At 36.4% G+C, this 16376-nt stretch overlaps 1 protein-coding gene across 2 annotated transcripts in view; it reads left to right on the forward strand.

Moving 5' to 3' along the window:
- Positions 1 to 1198: 1198 nt before the first annotated feature.
- LOC148313339 (sister chromatid cohesion protein PDS5 homolog B-like) overlaps positions 1199 to 16376 on the forward strand; it is a 33072-nt gene continuing 17894 nt past the window's right edge. Inside the window, exons 1-9 of one of the 2 annotated variants that reach the window (XM_088264167.1) lie at positions 1199 to 1473; positions 6009 to 6098; positions 6847 to 7047; positions 8544 to 8728; positions 9769 to 9976; positions 11411 to 11579; positions 12397 to 12625; positions 13752 to 13984; positions 14790 to 14964. In XM_088264167.1, the coding sequence (XP_088120293.1) occupies positions 6018 to 6098; positions 6847 to 7047; positions 8544 to 8728; positions 9769 to 9976; positions 11411 to 11579; positions 12397 to 12625; positions 13752 to 13984; positions 14790 to 14964 (1481 nt within the window). In that variant the 5' untranslated portion in view covers positions 1199 to 1473; positions 6009 to 6017. The remainder of the gene's footprint in view (positions 1474 to 6008; positions 6099 to 6846; positions 7048 to 8543; positions 8729 to 9768; positions 9977 to 11410; positions 11580 to 12396; positions 12626 to 13751; positions 13985 to 14789; positions 14965 to 16376) is intronic. The other variant, XM_088264160.1, reaches the window with a different exon arrangement.

The following is a 16376-nucleotide window of genomic DNA, read 5'->3' on the forward strand; positions in this document are numbered from 1 at the left end:
ATCTGTAATACCGATTGAATCATGAGTAAAAACACAAGCTTATAATATACGAAACTTTACATTTAACTTATTAACTCCGAATTGTGTACCAATTCAAAAGAGACAAGGCTCTAAAAAATATGCTCTGTTTCTTTTTAATTCACGAGTGACAAGCCGTAACTAGAAGGTTATTTTACACAGTTGTACTCTCCTCAATCTTCTACTTCTTTTCACCTTTACTTAGATTACATTGGAAAGAGAAAGACAAAGATAACTCTACTAATTCTCCGATATCTTTATAGTAAGCTTAAAATACCTAATGTAGTCAATATATGTACTCTATATTACCGACAGAACAACATGACTGAAGTAAGCAATTCATGTAGCCAATATTACAAAAAAATATTTTCAATACAGTTTAAACAAATACACCTTGTCATGCGTGGGTCATAACAGACGACATCTACTGACTTAGGTTGGATGACGTCATGGGCATGATTTTACAAAGTATTCTTTTTAAATTCTCTTCCATCACGATATGTTTAGAACCCATGAAACCAAAAAAAAAAATATTTTTTATGCCTGTCTTTTATCGTCTTTTGTTTCCAATAAAAATAATCAACTGTTTAAAATACAACCCGTTAACTAAAAAATAATATTTGTTTTATTTTGGTAGATCATTTAGAACATTTATAAACATATAAGTATATACCACACTAATACTATGTACAATCTTTCTCCCTGATAAACATATGTTGGGTCCTTAACTTAAATACAATTCAAACCCATCTCTTACCTTTTTAGGATTTTAATAATAATAAAATCCTTTTTACATAACTCGCTTTTGCTTGAATTGTGTTCATCATTTTTTCACAAACCTGTTTTTATTTGTAAGAAAAAATATAATTCCTACATTCGTTATTAGTAAGTTACGTAAGAACAGAAACATTGACGATCTTGTCAGGTGTGACGTCATGCGCAATACCAGACGATTTTTAGTACATTAATTGCCAGACCATATAATATTTTGGCCATTGCAATTTTTTTATTATCAATCTATTATATGCCGTTTCAAAGGTAAAAACATGATTTTTGTTTACATTTACACGGCGAATATTTATAAATAATTATTTTGTCTCAATTGATGTACAGAAAACGTCCTAAAGTTATATATTTTTTACTTGGAATGGTATTCCTGATGACCCTGAAATGACAATACACGACTCATTTCTAATTTCACACCGATGTTTCCCGCAGTTTCGGCGTCTGCACGGCGTTTCTGTTTTCAGACTCGGTTATTGAACATTTTCTGTGTTAAAATAGTGAATTTCGCCTACTGACGAAAGCCTCGTGTTCGTTTTGTTTTTTTACGAGTGTTATGTCAAAAAAATATCATCAATATTGGACTTTGAATGGTATTTGAATTTACCAAACCGAGGCGTAAACATCGACTCTTGCGATAGCCAACATACTTGGGTCTATGATTTTTAATAGGTAATATTGCATTCGCACATGTGTTTCCCTTTGTTGAATTATGATTGTAATTTAAACGGTTTTTGTGAAAAGCGTTTTAACGTATTTTTAAGCTTTTTGATGAACACGGAAATGTCAAAATTTTCATTTGTTTACCATGAAATTCGTGTCAAATGGACGGAAGGTCGTGATTTGTACGCGACCATTTTAAAAGCAAATTTCTTGAACTTGAATGGAGCTTTATTTGTTGGTTTATCAAATTCATATTAATTCATTGATTATTCTGCCATATTAGTTTATTTTAATATAAAAATAATTATAATAATTGTATAGGGGAATAAAGGTCAACGCCGTAGAAATCGTCGAGCCTTTTTACATTGTTGACAGAACTACGAACAGTACTTTGAGGTTAATCATTGTTTCGATTTTTCCTCAACCCGTGTTTGATTTTATATTATTTCATTAAATATAACTTCAACTATCTCTTTGTGTTTGGCTAATTTAATTTAAACGATTTAAAAAAATCTAAATACTATTTTTGTTTGAATCCAAATCTGGGCCATAATGCTACAAGACTATGTCAGATTTGGTCACACTGCGTTAACAAAAAAAACACTTAAGTGTTTATTATTATTACTAGAAATGTGTTTATAATATAAATGTATAAATAATACAGTTCGTGATGTAAAAATAAAGATTTATTTTTATGAATGACAAACAATGCACTGTTTTGAACCCTTATCCCTTAAACGGATATGGCGATCGGAAAATGTCTAACAAACAAAAACTGTGCAATTGTAGCTATTTAAAAAGAGAAACAATATATTTTAAGTATTTTAAAAAATCAGGTGATAAATAATGATAATTTTTGATAATTTATATAGCTCCATTTTCGTAAAATACTACCTCAAGGGCTAAATATATTACCTTTATCAGTTATGATACAACCCAAGAATGGATAACTATTTTCAATATTTTTCTACTCGGGCTAAACTTTTAATAGGTCTCTAACATATATTAAATTTTAACCATAAATGTCACCTTTACAGTTTTACCCGAAAATGAGAATTGTGTAAAACATTTAGTGATATGGTTGTCAATCATGGGTACAATGGTGAATGTTACACAGTGTATAAAGTGATCATTTAAATCAACCAATGGCAGGTTTCATACCCGTCTGGGTATAAAAAAAAACTTTTTTATAAGCACAAAATTGTTGACTCTCAAAACATTGTGAATATAATATATATATACACATTTTTTCCCTTTATTAACTGCTGTAGCCAATTTGTACAAAATAAATATATTACATGTAATAATATGTTGTATTAAGTTATAATAAGATATACTTATAGTGATTTTATAATAAAGTAATTTAAAAAAAAAATTAAATGTAAAATCACAAAGCTAGTGCATTTTTGGCATCTCACCAAAGATGAAGAAGATTGAAGTTTGGGGTTTTTGCAGGGCTTATGACCTTTCATAGGCTGGTTAAGCGATCACTTTACACATCCAACACGTCCAACATTCAGCATTCTACCCATGATTGACAACCACACTACTCCAATTTTTGGAACTCCTACATACCTACATACATAAGTGTAACACTGTACATGTGAGTTCACTAGAGTCATCTACGGATTGAGAAAGGTTTTATTTATCACAGACCCTTTTATTTGGATGCATGCAATACTCTAATCGGATTATTTTACAAACTGGGAAATGCCTGATTTTAAACATTGTAGAATGTGACATATTCAATTTAATATGAAATTTTCCTCATTTTTCCACATTATCTGTGTCTCTCGAATGCAAGAGCTCAAGTTACTATAGTAAAACTTGGCGTGAGGAAGATGGAAATATGTTTTGTCTTATTACGAAGATTGCTTAAGTCAAAATTACCAAATTTTATCATGTGACCCCATATAAAACAAAATTTTTAAACAAGTTTATTACAGCGGATGTCAGAAATACAAAAATTTGCTTCATTTTAAGCCAAAAATCGTTACAATGGCAACACTTGCCCCAGAAAAAATTTGAACAGTTTGAATCGAGAATATTGCCTTGTCACAAACTGTGTGGCTAACGCATGTTGGAATCATCAAAGGCATCACAGACTGTCCCAACTACGGACAAAAAGTTAAATCTCCTTATTGATATGCCTCTTTTTACGTTGTTGCATATATACTTAAATAGCTATAGAAGTAATTTTGTAGTTATTGTCTACTTCTGCTTGTAGGCCTTGTGGCCTATTTTTAAGAGGGATTAACCTCCTGAGATGTCGATTTCCATCTCTTTGGTGGTCTGGGATTACCTTGGGATTGGCCATACAGTGCAATGTAAGGGAGTATGGATGGTTCCATTCTTCTCACATTTGTCTCATTCGTCGTCTTCCCCACCTAGCGACATCTTCGATCTCGCATATTACCCTTATCCTGGCGTTTCTTATTCTATCTCGTAGACTCTTGCCAGATATACTTCTAAGAGTCTTCATTTCTGACACTCTGAGCGCGTTTTTTGTGCCTACGGAGTCTACTTTTGATCCCATATGTCATGATGGGTCGCACACAAGTTTTGTAAATTTTGATTTTGCTGCCGATCTTCATCTCAGGGTTTTTCCATAAAGAATTTTTCAGGCTTCCTGAGATGACTGCAGCCTTGTTAACTTGCCCCACCACTTCACATCGCAGATCCGTTTGACCACACAGGTCCTCACCCTATCTAATAAAATTATTTGCTTACCAATATTGTTCTACTTGCTGACCACAATCCGTGGATCAACTTACTATATTTGTCAGCAAAAAACATTTAAAGCTCATCAAAACCAAAATATTAAGCGCCCTTGAAATGATTTCTTACAAAACGGTGCTTTATTATTATATTATTATCCAATAAATGAATATGCTGACCATTTAAATTATTGCTGTTTCAAAATGCCTAAGTCCTCAAAATAGTAACGTATTCAATTTTCAATTTTATTTTACAAAAAAAATTAATACATACATAACAAACAATATTCAAGGCATATATATTAAAAGTAAGCAAGAAGACTTCAAGGTGTAGAAGAATCCCGCTTCGGAAAACTCCTTCCGACACATGGAACAGATAAATATCCAATGTCATGTTCAACATAGCTGTAGCTCTTCCTGCAGGCATAACCATCGGCATGTTGGTCCTGTGTATAGGAATGTGAAACAATCTATGCCGACACTGTCTTAGGTAACTATCGGGAACATACAGACCAATGCTCCGGATAGTTTCAGGATTATTGATCAACATTGAGCTTTCTGACTCAGTACTTATTCTACTTACTCAATAATAATTAATAACAATGGACAATTTATTAAATGCTGTCTTTGTAAAAATCACCTCAAGGGCTCTTCAAATTTTACAGTAATTTTAACATTTAAAACTAGATGTAAATAATTTTAAAAAATTCATATCAATTACCGCATACATTTTTTTCATATCCACGTACATACATTAACACATTTCGGACAGGTGTTTTTTAAGCCTGCAGACTATAATTGTGTACATATAGTTAAGACCTTAACAAAAAGATTGGTAACATTTTGAGTATGTACAAATACTTGTTATTATCAAATACAAATCTGGATTATCTCCAATTATAGGAGTTATTTTTCATATTATTCCTCGACATCTCAACATAGAATTTTTTTGACATCTCTAGTGAAATTCTAGTGATTCAAGCACTATGTTTCGAAATTGAACCATATATATAGAAGTTTCAAGAATTTGAGTAGTGTGGTTGTCAATCATGGGTAGAATTGGTGAATGTTACACGTGTGTAAAGTGATAACTTAAACCAGCTTATGATGGACGTTAGCCCCGTAAGTGCCCAGACTTCCATATTCTTCTTCATCTTTGTCAGCAGTCGGGGAACATTTTTCGAACCGTTACCCCAAAATATTTTTGCACAAGTCGATACTACCCCTCCCCCTATTTTGAAAAGAAGACAATCAATGTTGATTTTGAATAAACATTATTTATTGAATTAATTTACATGCATGGTAAAAAAAATTACATTAATATAGTAAGTATGTAATAAACAAACAAAATAAAATCCTCAAATTGGATCAAACAAAAATTCAGGTTTTCAGGTTTCCCTTTCAGTTTTTGGAGAAATGATGCTGCTTCATCTTTGATAGGTAAACTTACTTAAACTTAACTAGGTAAAATTGGAACTTTTCGATACATAACAAAGCACGCACACACAACGCGCGTCTCTTACTTCTCACGCACACACCTGAATTGTTTAAGTTCGTAAAAATACTGACACGTTTATGAAATATCAAACTATAAAAATTTCCTTACTACCCCAAAAAAATCATTTTTACTCCATTTGGGGCAATTTACCCCGGTTCCCCGACTGACCTGTGTTGAGATGTCAAAAAAGAATATTTTTGTTCATAAAAATATTATTTTTGATGAGTAGAAGGATTGCGCTTGTCAGCAAAAGCGAGTTTCAATATTGGCAGGTCTATGTTACTCGTAAGTAGTCGCTGTCTAATTGTGAATGTTTTGTTTGTGACCAGGTTTCCAGTATGTCGGACATAGTTTACCCACAGGGGTGTCGCCCTGTGACTGACGATCTCGGGCCCGATGAGCTTGTGCGGAGACTTAAGGTAACAATATGCTTTTTATATTATTTATTAATTCGGCTTTAACTTTGTGGAATAACATGTTGATTATTTTACTAGTAATTCGTTCTTCTTCTTTGCCGTCTTGGTCCTCATAGTGAGGGTTGTGACACTTGTGGAAGAAATGACTCGTCTCCAGCTTTCCCTTGACTGCGCTGCACGTAGCGCTCCAACCACCGAGGTGCCTGCTGCTGCCTTAACTTAATAGGTCCATCGTTCTCTCCCTCTCTTCCCCTCCAGGCTACCGATCACAACCAGTCGTTCCAGACTATCCTCATTGTCATGGCAACGTGTCCAAAGAACTGAAGAATCCATCGTGTACAGACTCTCTATTGACTTCATTATATTCTCAAGAGTAGCTTTAATAAGCTGGTTGTCTTTTGTTTTTAGACTCTCTATTTACTTCATTGTACATATTCTCAAGAGTAGCTTCAATTAGCTGGCTGTCTTTTGTTTTTAGATTCTATTAACCTCATTGTATTCTCAAGAGTAGCTTCAATAAGCTGGTTGTCTTTTGTTTTTAGACTCTATTAACCTCATTGTATTCTCAAGAGTAGCTTCAATAAGCTAGTTGTCATTTGTTTTTAGACTCTCAATTAACTTCATTATATTCTCAAGAGTAGCTTTAATAAGTTGGTTGTCATTTGTTTTTAGACTCTCTTTTAAACTCATTATATTCTCAAGAGTAGCTTTAATAAGTTTGTTTTGACTCATTGACGGTTTGTCTCCTCAGACCTTAGCCCACACTCTGCAAGGCCTGGGCCAGGATGAGGGCATGTACCAGCAGTACATCCCCCTGGCGCTGCACCTGGCCGAAGAGCACTTCCTGGGGCACGCCTCGCGCGACGTGCAGCTGCTCATCGCCTGCTGCATCGCCGACGTGCTCCGCGTCTACGCCCCGGAGGCGCCCTACAAAGAGCAGGATCAAGTCAAGGTACAATGTCCTCGGTTCACACTATCTGCGAGAAGGGTAATTTTACCCTTTCACTTGACTGGTGGTGTTGGGCGGGAAGGGTAATTTTACCTTTTCACTCGATTCATCGTAAATTGCGTGTAAGTTATTTTTACGCATGACTTTTGCGGCATCTTTTGATCTCATATCGATGTATACAGTATGGTTAAATGTTATCACTTCTTTTCAGAGATGTTAATCTCTATTATGAGCGCGAATCCGCCCGCAGATGTTGGCGGGGGGTTTTTTTCATCAACCCCGACCATAATTAGTATACTAATTAGGGTCGTATTCTAATCACATTCTATTTTAGCCCTTATCCGCACTCAGTGATGCATAGGGCACTGTATCATATTGATGCAGCATTATCTTAATCTCATTAATTGATTCAGCAGTCACTTTGTGGTAAAATTTATTAATTTTTAATTCGTGTTTTACTTAGTAAAGTTAGTTTCGTGTCACAGTAGATTTTAAGAAATAGTGGTATTTACTAAGTAAAACATGAATTAAAAATGTTATCTTAATCGTTACTTCCTCCCAGCCACATTGGCTGGGAGGAAACCACGTAAAACTCCTCGGGAGAAACCGGACTGGTGACTGTCGTCAAAAGACCTTCAGTTCTACTAGAAGAGGATTCGGTATTTTGTGTCCTAGTTTGGTTTATGGTACCAATGTCCTTTACTATTTTTATCATGTATGATACCACCTCTCGTGACAGTTCCTTATGAACTATCACGGATCCGATGTCAGATAAGTCTTCACCCAGGCCCCTGCAATGCACCTTCAGCTGTTTGTTACTTTTGAAAGCCGAAATGCAGTCCATAGTGATATTGTAACATCAGTAAAGACATCTTATTTATTGTTTCGGCATTCACCTTGTGGTAAGACATGGTGAAGAATTGTAAAAGAAAAACACTTGTTTTTTACCACTTGAGATTTATATTTAGACTTGAAGATGGAACCATAGTTTCCGAAACTAGTTGTGATAATAAAATTAACTGAAGTGGTAAAAAACAATTGTTTTTCTTTTACAATTTCATCACTAAAGACAGTGTACTAGTTGTGTATTCTGGTAAGACATATGCTGACTAGTTGTCTTTACCTGATTAGAGCGTGTACCAAGAGTATGCTTGACTAACAAGTATGCTTGTTGGTCGTGTAGGGCAGTGTTCCGCAAACCTTTTCTATTCAAGGTACACCTACCGAATTAAGAAATTTCAGAGGTGCATATTTACCGTATTATGGTAACATATATAACATATTATGTTTAATGCGAAATGTGAGCCTACTTGAGCACAGGCAATAAAAATTTGGAGCAATTGTGTTATTTTCACAAAACTAGACTTTTCCGTGGCACACCAACTAATCACCACGGTACACCAGTGTGCCGCGGCACACACTTTGCAAAACAATGGTGTAGGGCTTAGGCCTATGTTTCATTGTTGCATTCCCTATCAACTGGAATTGTTTCTGCCCAGATGATCTTCATGTTCCTGATCAAGCAGCTGTCGGGACTGCGAGACCCCAAGGATCCGGCCTTCAAGCGCTACTTTTACCTGCTGGAGAACCTGGCCTATGTCAAGTCCTTCAACATGTGCTTTGAGCTGGAGGACTGCCAGGAGATCTTCTGCGCCCTGTTTTCTCTCATGTTTAAGATTGTCAAGTGAGTTTGATGGAATCTATTTAACCTTCCTTTAATGGGCTTCTTTTAAAAAAAAAATTCATCTCAACCTTTCCTTTCCGGTGATATGTATTTACTCCAACTCAACTTTAAAAACTAGAATATCAATATAAAATATAATAGATACGAGTTCAGAATTTTTGTATTTCTCCGTTATATAATTTTGTACATATTACATAAAAGTATTATAATATAAAGTTATTCATTTGCAGCGACGGAAATAAATAATTTGTGAAAAAATTGGGGATAAAATCACCAATACACAAAAGTTTCTCAGTGTGTGCATGCGTGGCGTGCGTAGTGTGCTTTGCGTACACGCGCACGTTGTAGCATGTTTAGTAGCATGCAGGTCGTCCTCCGCGGCTTGCAGCTACTTGCGATGTATATTTTCTCATTTTTAGATACTTACTAGAGCTAACTTTACAAAATTGTTACATTTAAACTTCAAATATGGTCAATAAAAGGACCATTTAGGAATATTCACATTTTTCCTGTTTTTAAATCACATATGGTGTATAAAATACATATCACCGTTGCACGCGGTAGTTTTTTGCATTGTAAGGGAAAGGTTAATGAGGTTCTTCTTTTAAATTCATTTTGATATTACTTTACATGAAGAACCTTAATAATTTTTAGTAAAAAAAATTATTGTCTTTTTATCCTACCTATTATAATGATCGGCCTCCGTAGTGCAATGGTCAGCACGCTCGGCTACCGTTTTGGAGGTCCCGGGTTCGATTCCCAGGTGGGGTCAAATAAACATAAGTGATTTTTTTCACTGTAATATTTATTCAATATTATCCTGGACTGGTACCTGAAGCGGAGGGCTGATCACCTTTTCTTCATATGTAAACAATCAAGATAACACTGCGTTTATATGACGCAGTGCCCTATGCACCATTGGGGTGCGGATAAGGGTTTTTATATTTATTATTTATTATAATGATAATGTTTTTTAAGTACGCTGATTTAAATTTTAAATTACGTATAGCTTATTTCCGGGTTTGATTTCTATTATGCAGTGACGAGCACTCGAGCAAGGTGAAGTCGTTCATGCTGGACGTTCTGTGTCCGCTGATCACGGAGAGTGACGTGGTGTCCAACGAGCTGCTCAACATCATCCTCATCAACCTGGTGGAGCCCAACAAGAAGGAGAAGAAGAACGCCTACCTGCTGGCCAAGGAGCTGGTCATCAAGACGAGCGACACCCTGGAGCCCTACATACAAACGGTGCGTACCCTGGCTAGTCTGCCTTTGAACTTCCATCCACCACACCCAGTGTTGCCATATTGCTCACTCCTTTCAAGAACGTCAAAGTTTTCAGGAGAACGTTTTTAAAGTTTAAAGATAAAATAAAATGTATTAAAAATAAATATCAAGCCACTTTTTGAACTTTTTACTGTGCAACAGATCTTTTTAGGTAAACCTGAAGGTTTTTTTCTCCATTTGAAAAACATTTAGTTTATTTAAAAAAATAATCAAACAATACCTTTTCTTCAAAATGCAAAAATAACACTTTCTGCCCTGTAGCCGGTAAATATTACGTTAAAAATATGCCTCTTTTGCTGGGATATAGTACATTTTCTGGGCATTCCGAAAACATGCACAACTGAAAATTGATGATTTTTGATTTTTGACGTTCTTGAAAAGAGTGAGCGATATGTCCCAGCATAACAATGGCCGTGCGGTAGTAGTATTCCGAGGAAGGAGTGAGCGGATAGGGTAACATTGATTTCTGATATTTCTTGGTGAAATACCACCGTAATGAAGTTATCCAATGATTCAATTCAATTAAATTCAATTCAATTCAATTTATTCAATAATTAATACACACATCACAAACTAACATTTATGGCATATAGATAAAAAAAAAACAAATTAAAAAGTAAGCAAGAAGACTCTTGTTAAATGTGTAGAAGAATCCCGCTTCGGAAAACTCCTTCGAACACATGGAACAGATCAATATCCAATGTGATATTGTTCAGCATAGCGGTAGCCCTTCCTACAGGCATAACCATCGGCAGGTTGGTCCTGTGTATAGGAATGTGATACAATCTATGCCGACGCTGTCTTAGCTAACTATCGGGAACATACAGACCAATGCTCCGGATAATTTCGGGATTATCGATCATACCGCGCAACAATCGAAAAAAATGCGTAGTCAAATACACATTCCTTCTAGTCTCTAAACCAGAGGTTCCCAAACTCTTTTATCTCGTAGACCCCTTGCCTTACCTGATATTGATTTGTATCAAATTCATTTCGACAGCCGGTTTATGTAGTGTTACTCACTTTGAACCATACATGTTAGGTTTTATACATTTATTTTTTGACATCTCATCAAAGATGAAGAAGAATATGGAAGTCTGGGCATTTACGGGGCTTACGACCGTCATAGGCTGGTTTGAGTGATCACTTTACACACGTGTAACATTCACCAATTCTACCCATTATATGAAAATAACTCCTGTAATTGGAGATAATCCAGATTTTGTGAACAAGTATTTGGACACACTCAAAATGTTTTATACATTTATATTTTAAATTCAAATTAAAACATAGACCCCTTGCAAGTTGTCATAGACCCCTGGGGGTCGATATAGACCACTTTGGGAATCACTGCTCTAAACTATTGTGATTTGATTATGATTTGTTTGTGTTTAGTTCTTCAACCACGTGCTGATCCTGGGTAAGGAAGAGAAGACCCTGCCGATATGCGGCAAGGTGTACGAGCTCATCTACGAGCTGAACCTGTGCTGCCCTTCCGTGCTTCTGGCGGTGCTTCCGCAGCTGGAGTGCAAGCTCAAGAGTGCCCATGAAGTGGAACGTTTCTGTAAGTACATCACCTTTCATCTTTAAACTTGAAAACTCTTTAACCCATTGCACTACAAATAAAGATGAAATTATTTGTGCATACAACACTATTTAATTCTGACACAATTTTTTTTATTACAATAATATTAAGACTAAATTACACACAAAATGAAAATGGTAAAATATAAAAGCATTTTTGTTTTGTTTTGATCGTAAGCTAGATCATTATGACTCCATCCCCAGGTAGTTTAGGAAGAGTATGTTCAGTTCAGAGTTGTGAAAGTTATTGTCATTCAGTTTAATTTTTAAAAAAAAATCACTTCAAAGACATACTGGTGAATCGCCGACTTTGTGTTGCAATGGGTGAACCAGTTCCCAGTTTAATTTTATTTCATTAAGTTTCATTTTTCAAATTGACAAGCTTTTATTTATTGTTTTTCAATTTCATTGAATCAGTTACAATATTTGAGTTTTGTTATTCCTGGATTTATTAAACCAGTTCCCAGTGTGTGACTTGTACAAGGAGTTTGTATTACATTGATGAGTCCGAGTGCTGCTCGGGCAAATCGTATTTTTGCCCGAGCGGCTGAGCGGTATTGATTTGCCCGAGTCAAATATATTTATGTAATTGTTTTTATTGACTAACCCGAGCGATGTTCGGTCAGTCTTGTTTCAATTGAATTCTATCCACTTTTATGCATTATTTTTCAATTTCATTAAATCAGTTTGAACATTATTTCTGGATTTATTTAACCCTTGTTTCTTGACACTCACAAATGCTATAGGTCCTTGGTTCTTTGAGCGACTTAATATTTGAGTGACCCTCGTTTCCGCAGGCGCCGTCGCCCTGCTGGCTCGCATGTTCTCGGAGAAGGACTCGAACCTGGCGCGCATGTACTCCGCCCTGTGGAGGGCCTTCCTGGGCCGCTTCAACGACATCTCGGTGCAGATCCGCATCAAGTGCGTGCAGTACTGCATGCACTTCCTCGTGCACCACCCCGACCTGCGCAAGGACATCACCGACACGCTCAAGATGCGCCAGCACGACGGGGAGGAGCAAGTCAGGTGAGATACAGTATTGCCTCGCTTAATGCCACTCATATTTACTTTTTTAACCGGGCGGTCCGCTGTCCAATTACGCAACTTGTAACGGAGGCGAATACTGATTCTTTTCCGTGTCTTAAATTCATGTTGAGACATGTATGGATGACTAATACCTTTGTCCCGCCCGTTCCAGGGCGCAACATATATTTCAAGGAGGTATTCATATGTCCTACCCGTACCCGATATTGTTTACGTTTGACATATGCGTCCCGCCCGGTTAACAGGTTAAAGAAATAACCCGCAAAGCCTCTACTTCTAGAAGCTTGCTGCAGGTTGGATAGTAAGGATAGGGTAGGTAAATTTTATTTCGCTATAATTAGTTGCTGTTTTTACACATTGTTTTCGGGAAACGCTTCAAAGCGTCTTCTACATACTGTTGGTAGAGAGCGGGAGTCGCTTATAAGCATTCTATTTATAGATTAGGCGTTTAATTTGTAGAACTCCATTTTAATTTATGTATTAAATGTTAAAATCAAACACTTATTTTAGAGTCTACTTTTAACAATAATTGTATTTTATTGTTAAAAAACACAAAAATAAAATTTGTGATAATTGTTTTGCCCTGTTATGACATTTTCAAACTATCAATATCAGTTTGAAAATGCAAGCATTGTTCTAGTTCCAGTATCATTCCCATTGTTGGGAAAGACTGTTGAAGAACTCCAACCTCATCATAAAACCGCTTGAGGAGCACAATGGGAGTTAGACAAATGGCAGCACTGAAGCGCAGTGTTGCGATTGCCAGCGAGCTGATCACATTATCTCTTCTAAAACTTTTGCTGTTTACATTATTCTTTTTGTTGTTCAGTTTTATTTATTTATTTATTTTTAACATTTTATTACATAATACTTGACAAATATAACTATAATGCAAACAAAATATGGCTAATTAAGTATCGGACCCACCGCTGAATCAAGCTTGAATAAAAATTATTATTAATTGACAATAAGCACCGTACAACGATATGTATAACTTGATGGCTGAAGTTACGATGCTTCACCAGTCATTGATAACAGGTGACATTCGCCCACTGCGGTAGGTAGTGTAGGCTGGAATGAGTAACACTATTTACTACTATTTACCCAGATACGAGGTGGTAATGGCCATCGTGACCACGGCCCAGCGCGACTTCGAGGTGGTGTCGCAGTCGGACGACCTGCTGGACTTTGTGAAGGAGCGCACGCTGGACAAGAAGTTCAAGATCCGCAAGGAGGCCATGTCCGGGCTGGCCATGATCTACAAGAAGCACCTCATGGACCCCAACGTGCCGCAAGCCACCAAGAAAGCCGTCATGTGGATCAAGGACAAGATACTGCACGGTATGCTCTCAATATTATTATTGCTGTACCAGCTCGCTAATCCGAAACGCGCTGTAATCCAAACAAATTTGCAGTTTAAAAAATTCCTCCTTCTGAAGGCGTGAAAGCTTTAACATAGCCATCAACTGGGCTGAATAATGCGTAATTTAGCCCTTGAAACCAGTTGGGTTCATTGGTTCAAAAGAAAATACAAATCTGATTTTTTCAAGCTAAAGTAAAAAATTTTTTTTTTTAATTATTCATTCAGTAATAAATAAAAATATAAAATATTTAAATAAAAATTTAAAGTAAACAGCATTTCCTTGAATTGAAATTTCCTTTTTTCTCTTATTTTCTCTAAACATTCATCAATCATGGAATGAATAATTAAAAAAGTTAACATTTTTACTAAAACTTGAAAAAAAAACAAATATTTTCTTTTGAGCCGCGTAAATAAAGACCTTTAATTGTTCCCTTTTAAAATTTTGATCCCTTGCATTTGGAATAAATGAGATTTTCTACTTAAACCATAGAAGATGGTTTAACTGTTAACACACTATCTGCAGGAAGGGTAATTTTACCGTTTCACTCGACTGGTGGTGTTGGGCGGGAAGGGTAATTTTACCTTTTCACTCGACTCATCGTCAATTGCGTAAAAGTTATTTTTACGCATGACTTTTGCGGCATCTTTCGATCTCATATCGATGTATACAGTATGGTTAATGTTTATCTCTATTATGAGCGCGAATCCGCCCGCAGATAGTGTGTTAAAACCTGAATCAATTTGTGATATTATTGTGTACATATATATGTGTATAAATTTCAGGCTACTACATGACAACCATGGAAGACCGGCTCCTGGTGGAGAGGCTCCTGAACACCTCCCTGGTCCCCTACACGCTGCCGCCCACCGACCGCATGAAGAAGCTCTACTACCTGCTGGGAAACATCGACGAGAACGCCACCAAGGCGTTTGTGGAGCTGCAGAAGCACCAGCTGGCGTGAGTTATCCATTCACAGATTCTTCTTCTGCCTTGCTCCATCCCAACTTATCGTCTTAGTAGGCTGTTAGGGTCAGCTCTCCTCGTCCTCGGGTTGTAGGGCCTTCTATCATATACAATGTCACCTAGGTCAAACCTTTTAATCATGTTATCTTTTTGTAGCATCTGAATTTTTTGATAATCGGCATTAAAATTTTTTAAATTTTTATTTAATTTTTATTATTAACATAAATTGTATTAATTTATTTAAATCACAATTTTAAACATATTTAAAACAATTTTTTTGCAGAGGACCCACCAAGCCACCTTGTGTGTCTTGTCAGTGGGGTTCGTTTTGAATACATTTTTTTATTGCTTTTAACAATTTTAACCTAATAATATACACACAAAAAAGAGAGAAAAATTAAGAAAATAAACATTTTACAATTTTCATAAAATTCCTTTATTTTGCCTTTGTTCCATATTTTATTTTGACCTCTAACATCCGTCGGCAACAAATTAAAAATGTTCGGAACAATATATTGCAGTGTTCGACTCCCATATTTATTGTATAAATTGTTAAATTTTATAATATTGTTAAATTTTACTTGTACGAATCCGTGATTAAACATACAGGGCTCGAAAGTGTGCTAATTGGAATTGTTTGATAATCTATTTGCGCAAGCTAAATTTGTACGAACACGCGATCAAACATATTGATGTCAAATAGGTGTCCTAATTGAGTTTCGTGCGATAATCGCGTCACATCATCGGGGAGGAATTGACATCTATTAGGATACCCAATTTTCGCATTCACTTTATATTATGACGACGCCTTGGCGATTGCCTGGTTTACGATATGTTCAGATTCTCTTCGTCCTATGTCCCATGTGCCCATACCATCTCAATTGCCTTTGCTCTACTTTTTTTTTTTTTTTGAGGTCAAGGGAGCTTGCATCCCTTATGTCACTGCGACCATATTAGGTCTATCGTGACCTCCCTATGTATTACAGCTCACTGCCAAGACCTACTTGAGTCACGTAACTCACAACCTGTCTTGGTGGTAGGAGCTTTACCTTCTCGGAGTCCAGTAGAGGTGCTCCAAGGATGTGATTTCGTTTGCGAGCGAGTGCGTCACGATTGTAGAGAATGTGGATTGGCGTTTCGTTATCCTCCATACAAAATCCGCATACTGGGGAGTCATGAAGTCCAATTTTTGTCATGTGTTCCTCAGTCTGCAGTGTCCTGTCAAGGTCCTGGTTGGGATCCTTATTTGTTTTTTTTTGCTAAGATTTAGAGCTTCTGTGGTGAATTTCCGCGAGTACCCTGTGATCAGTTCCTTTGCGTGTTTCATCCCTGAGCTGTTGGACCAGATCTCTTGGCTCTTGTCCATGGCCCAGTGCTCTACCTTACTATTGATACCAGTTACACCC

Source organism: Brachycentrus maculatus, unplaced genomic scaffold (assembly GCF_059751285.1).
Source record: "Brachycentrus maculatus isolate JH-2025_06_01 unplaced genomic scaffold, ASM5975128v1 h1tg000015l, whole genome shotgun sequence".
In the NCBI taxonomy this organism is placed as follows: Eukaryota; Metazoa; Arthropoda; class Insecta; order Trichoptera; family Brachycentridae; genus Brachycentrus; species Brachycentrus maculatus.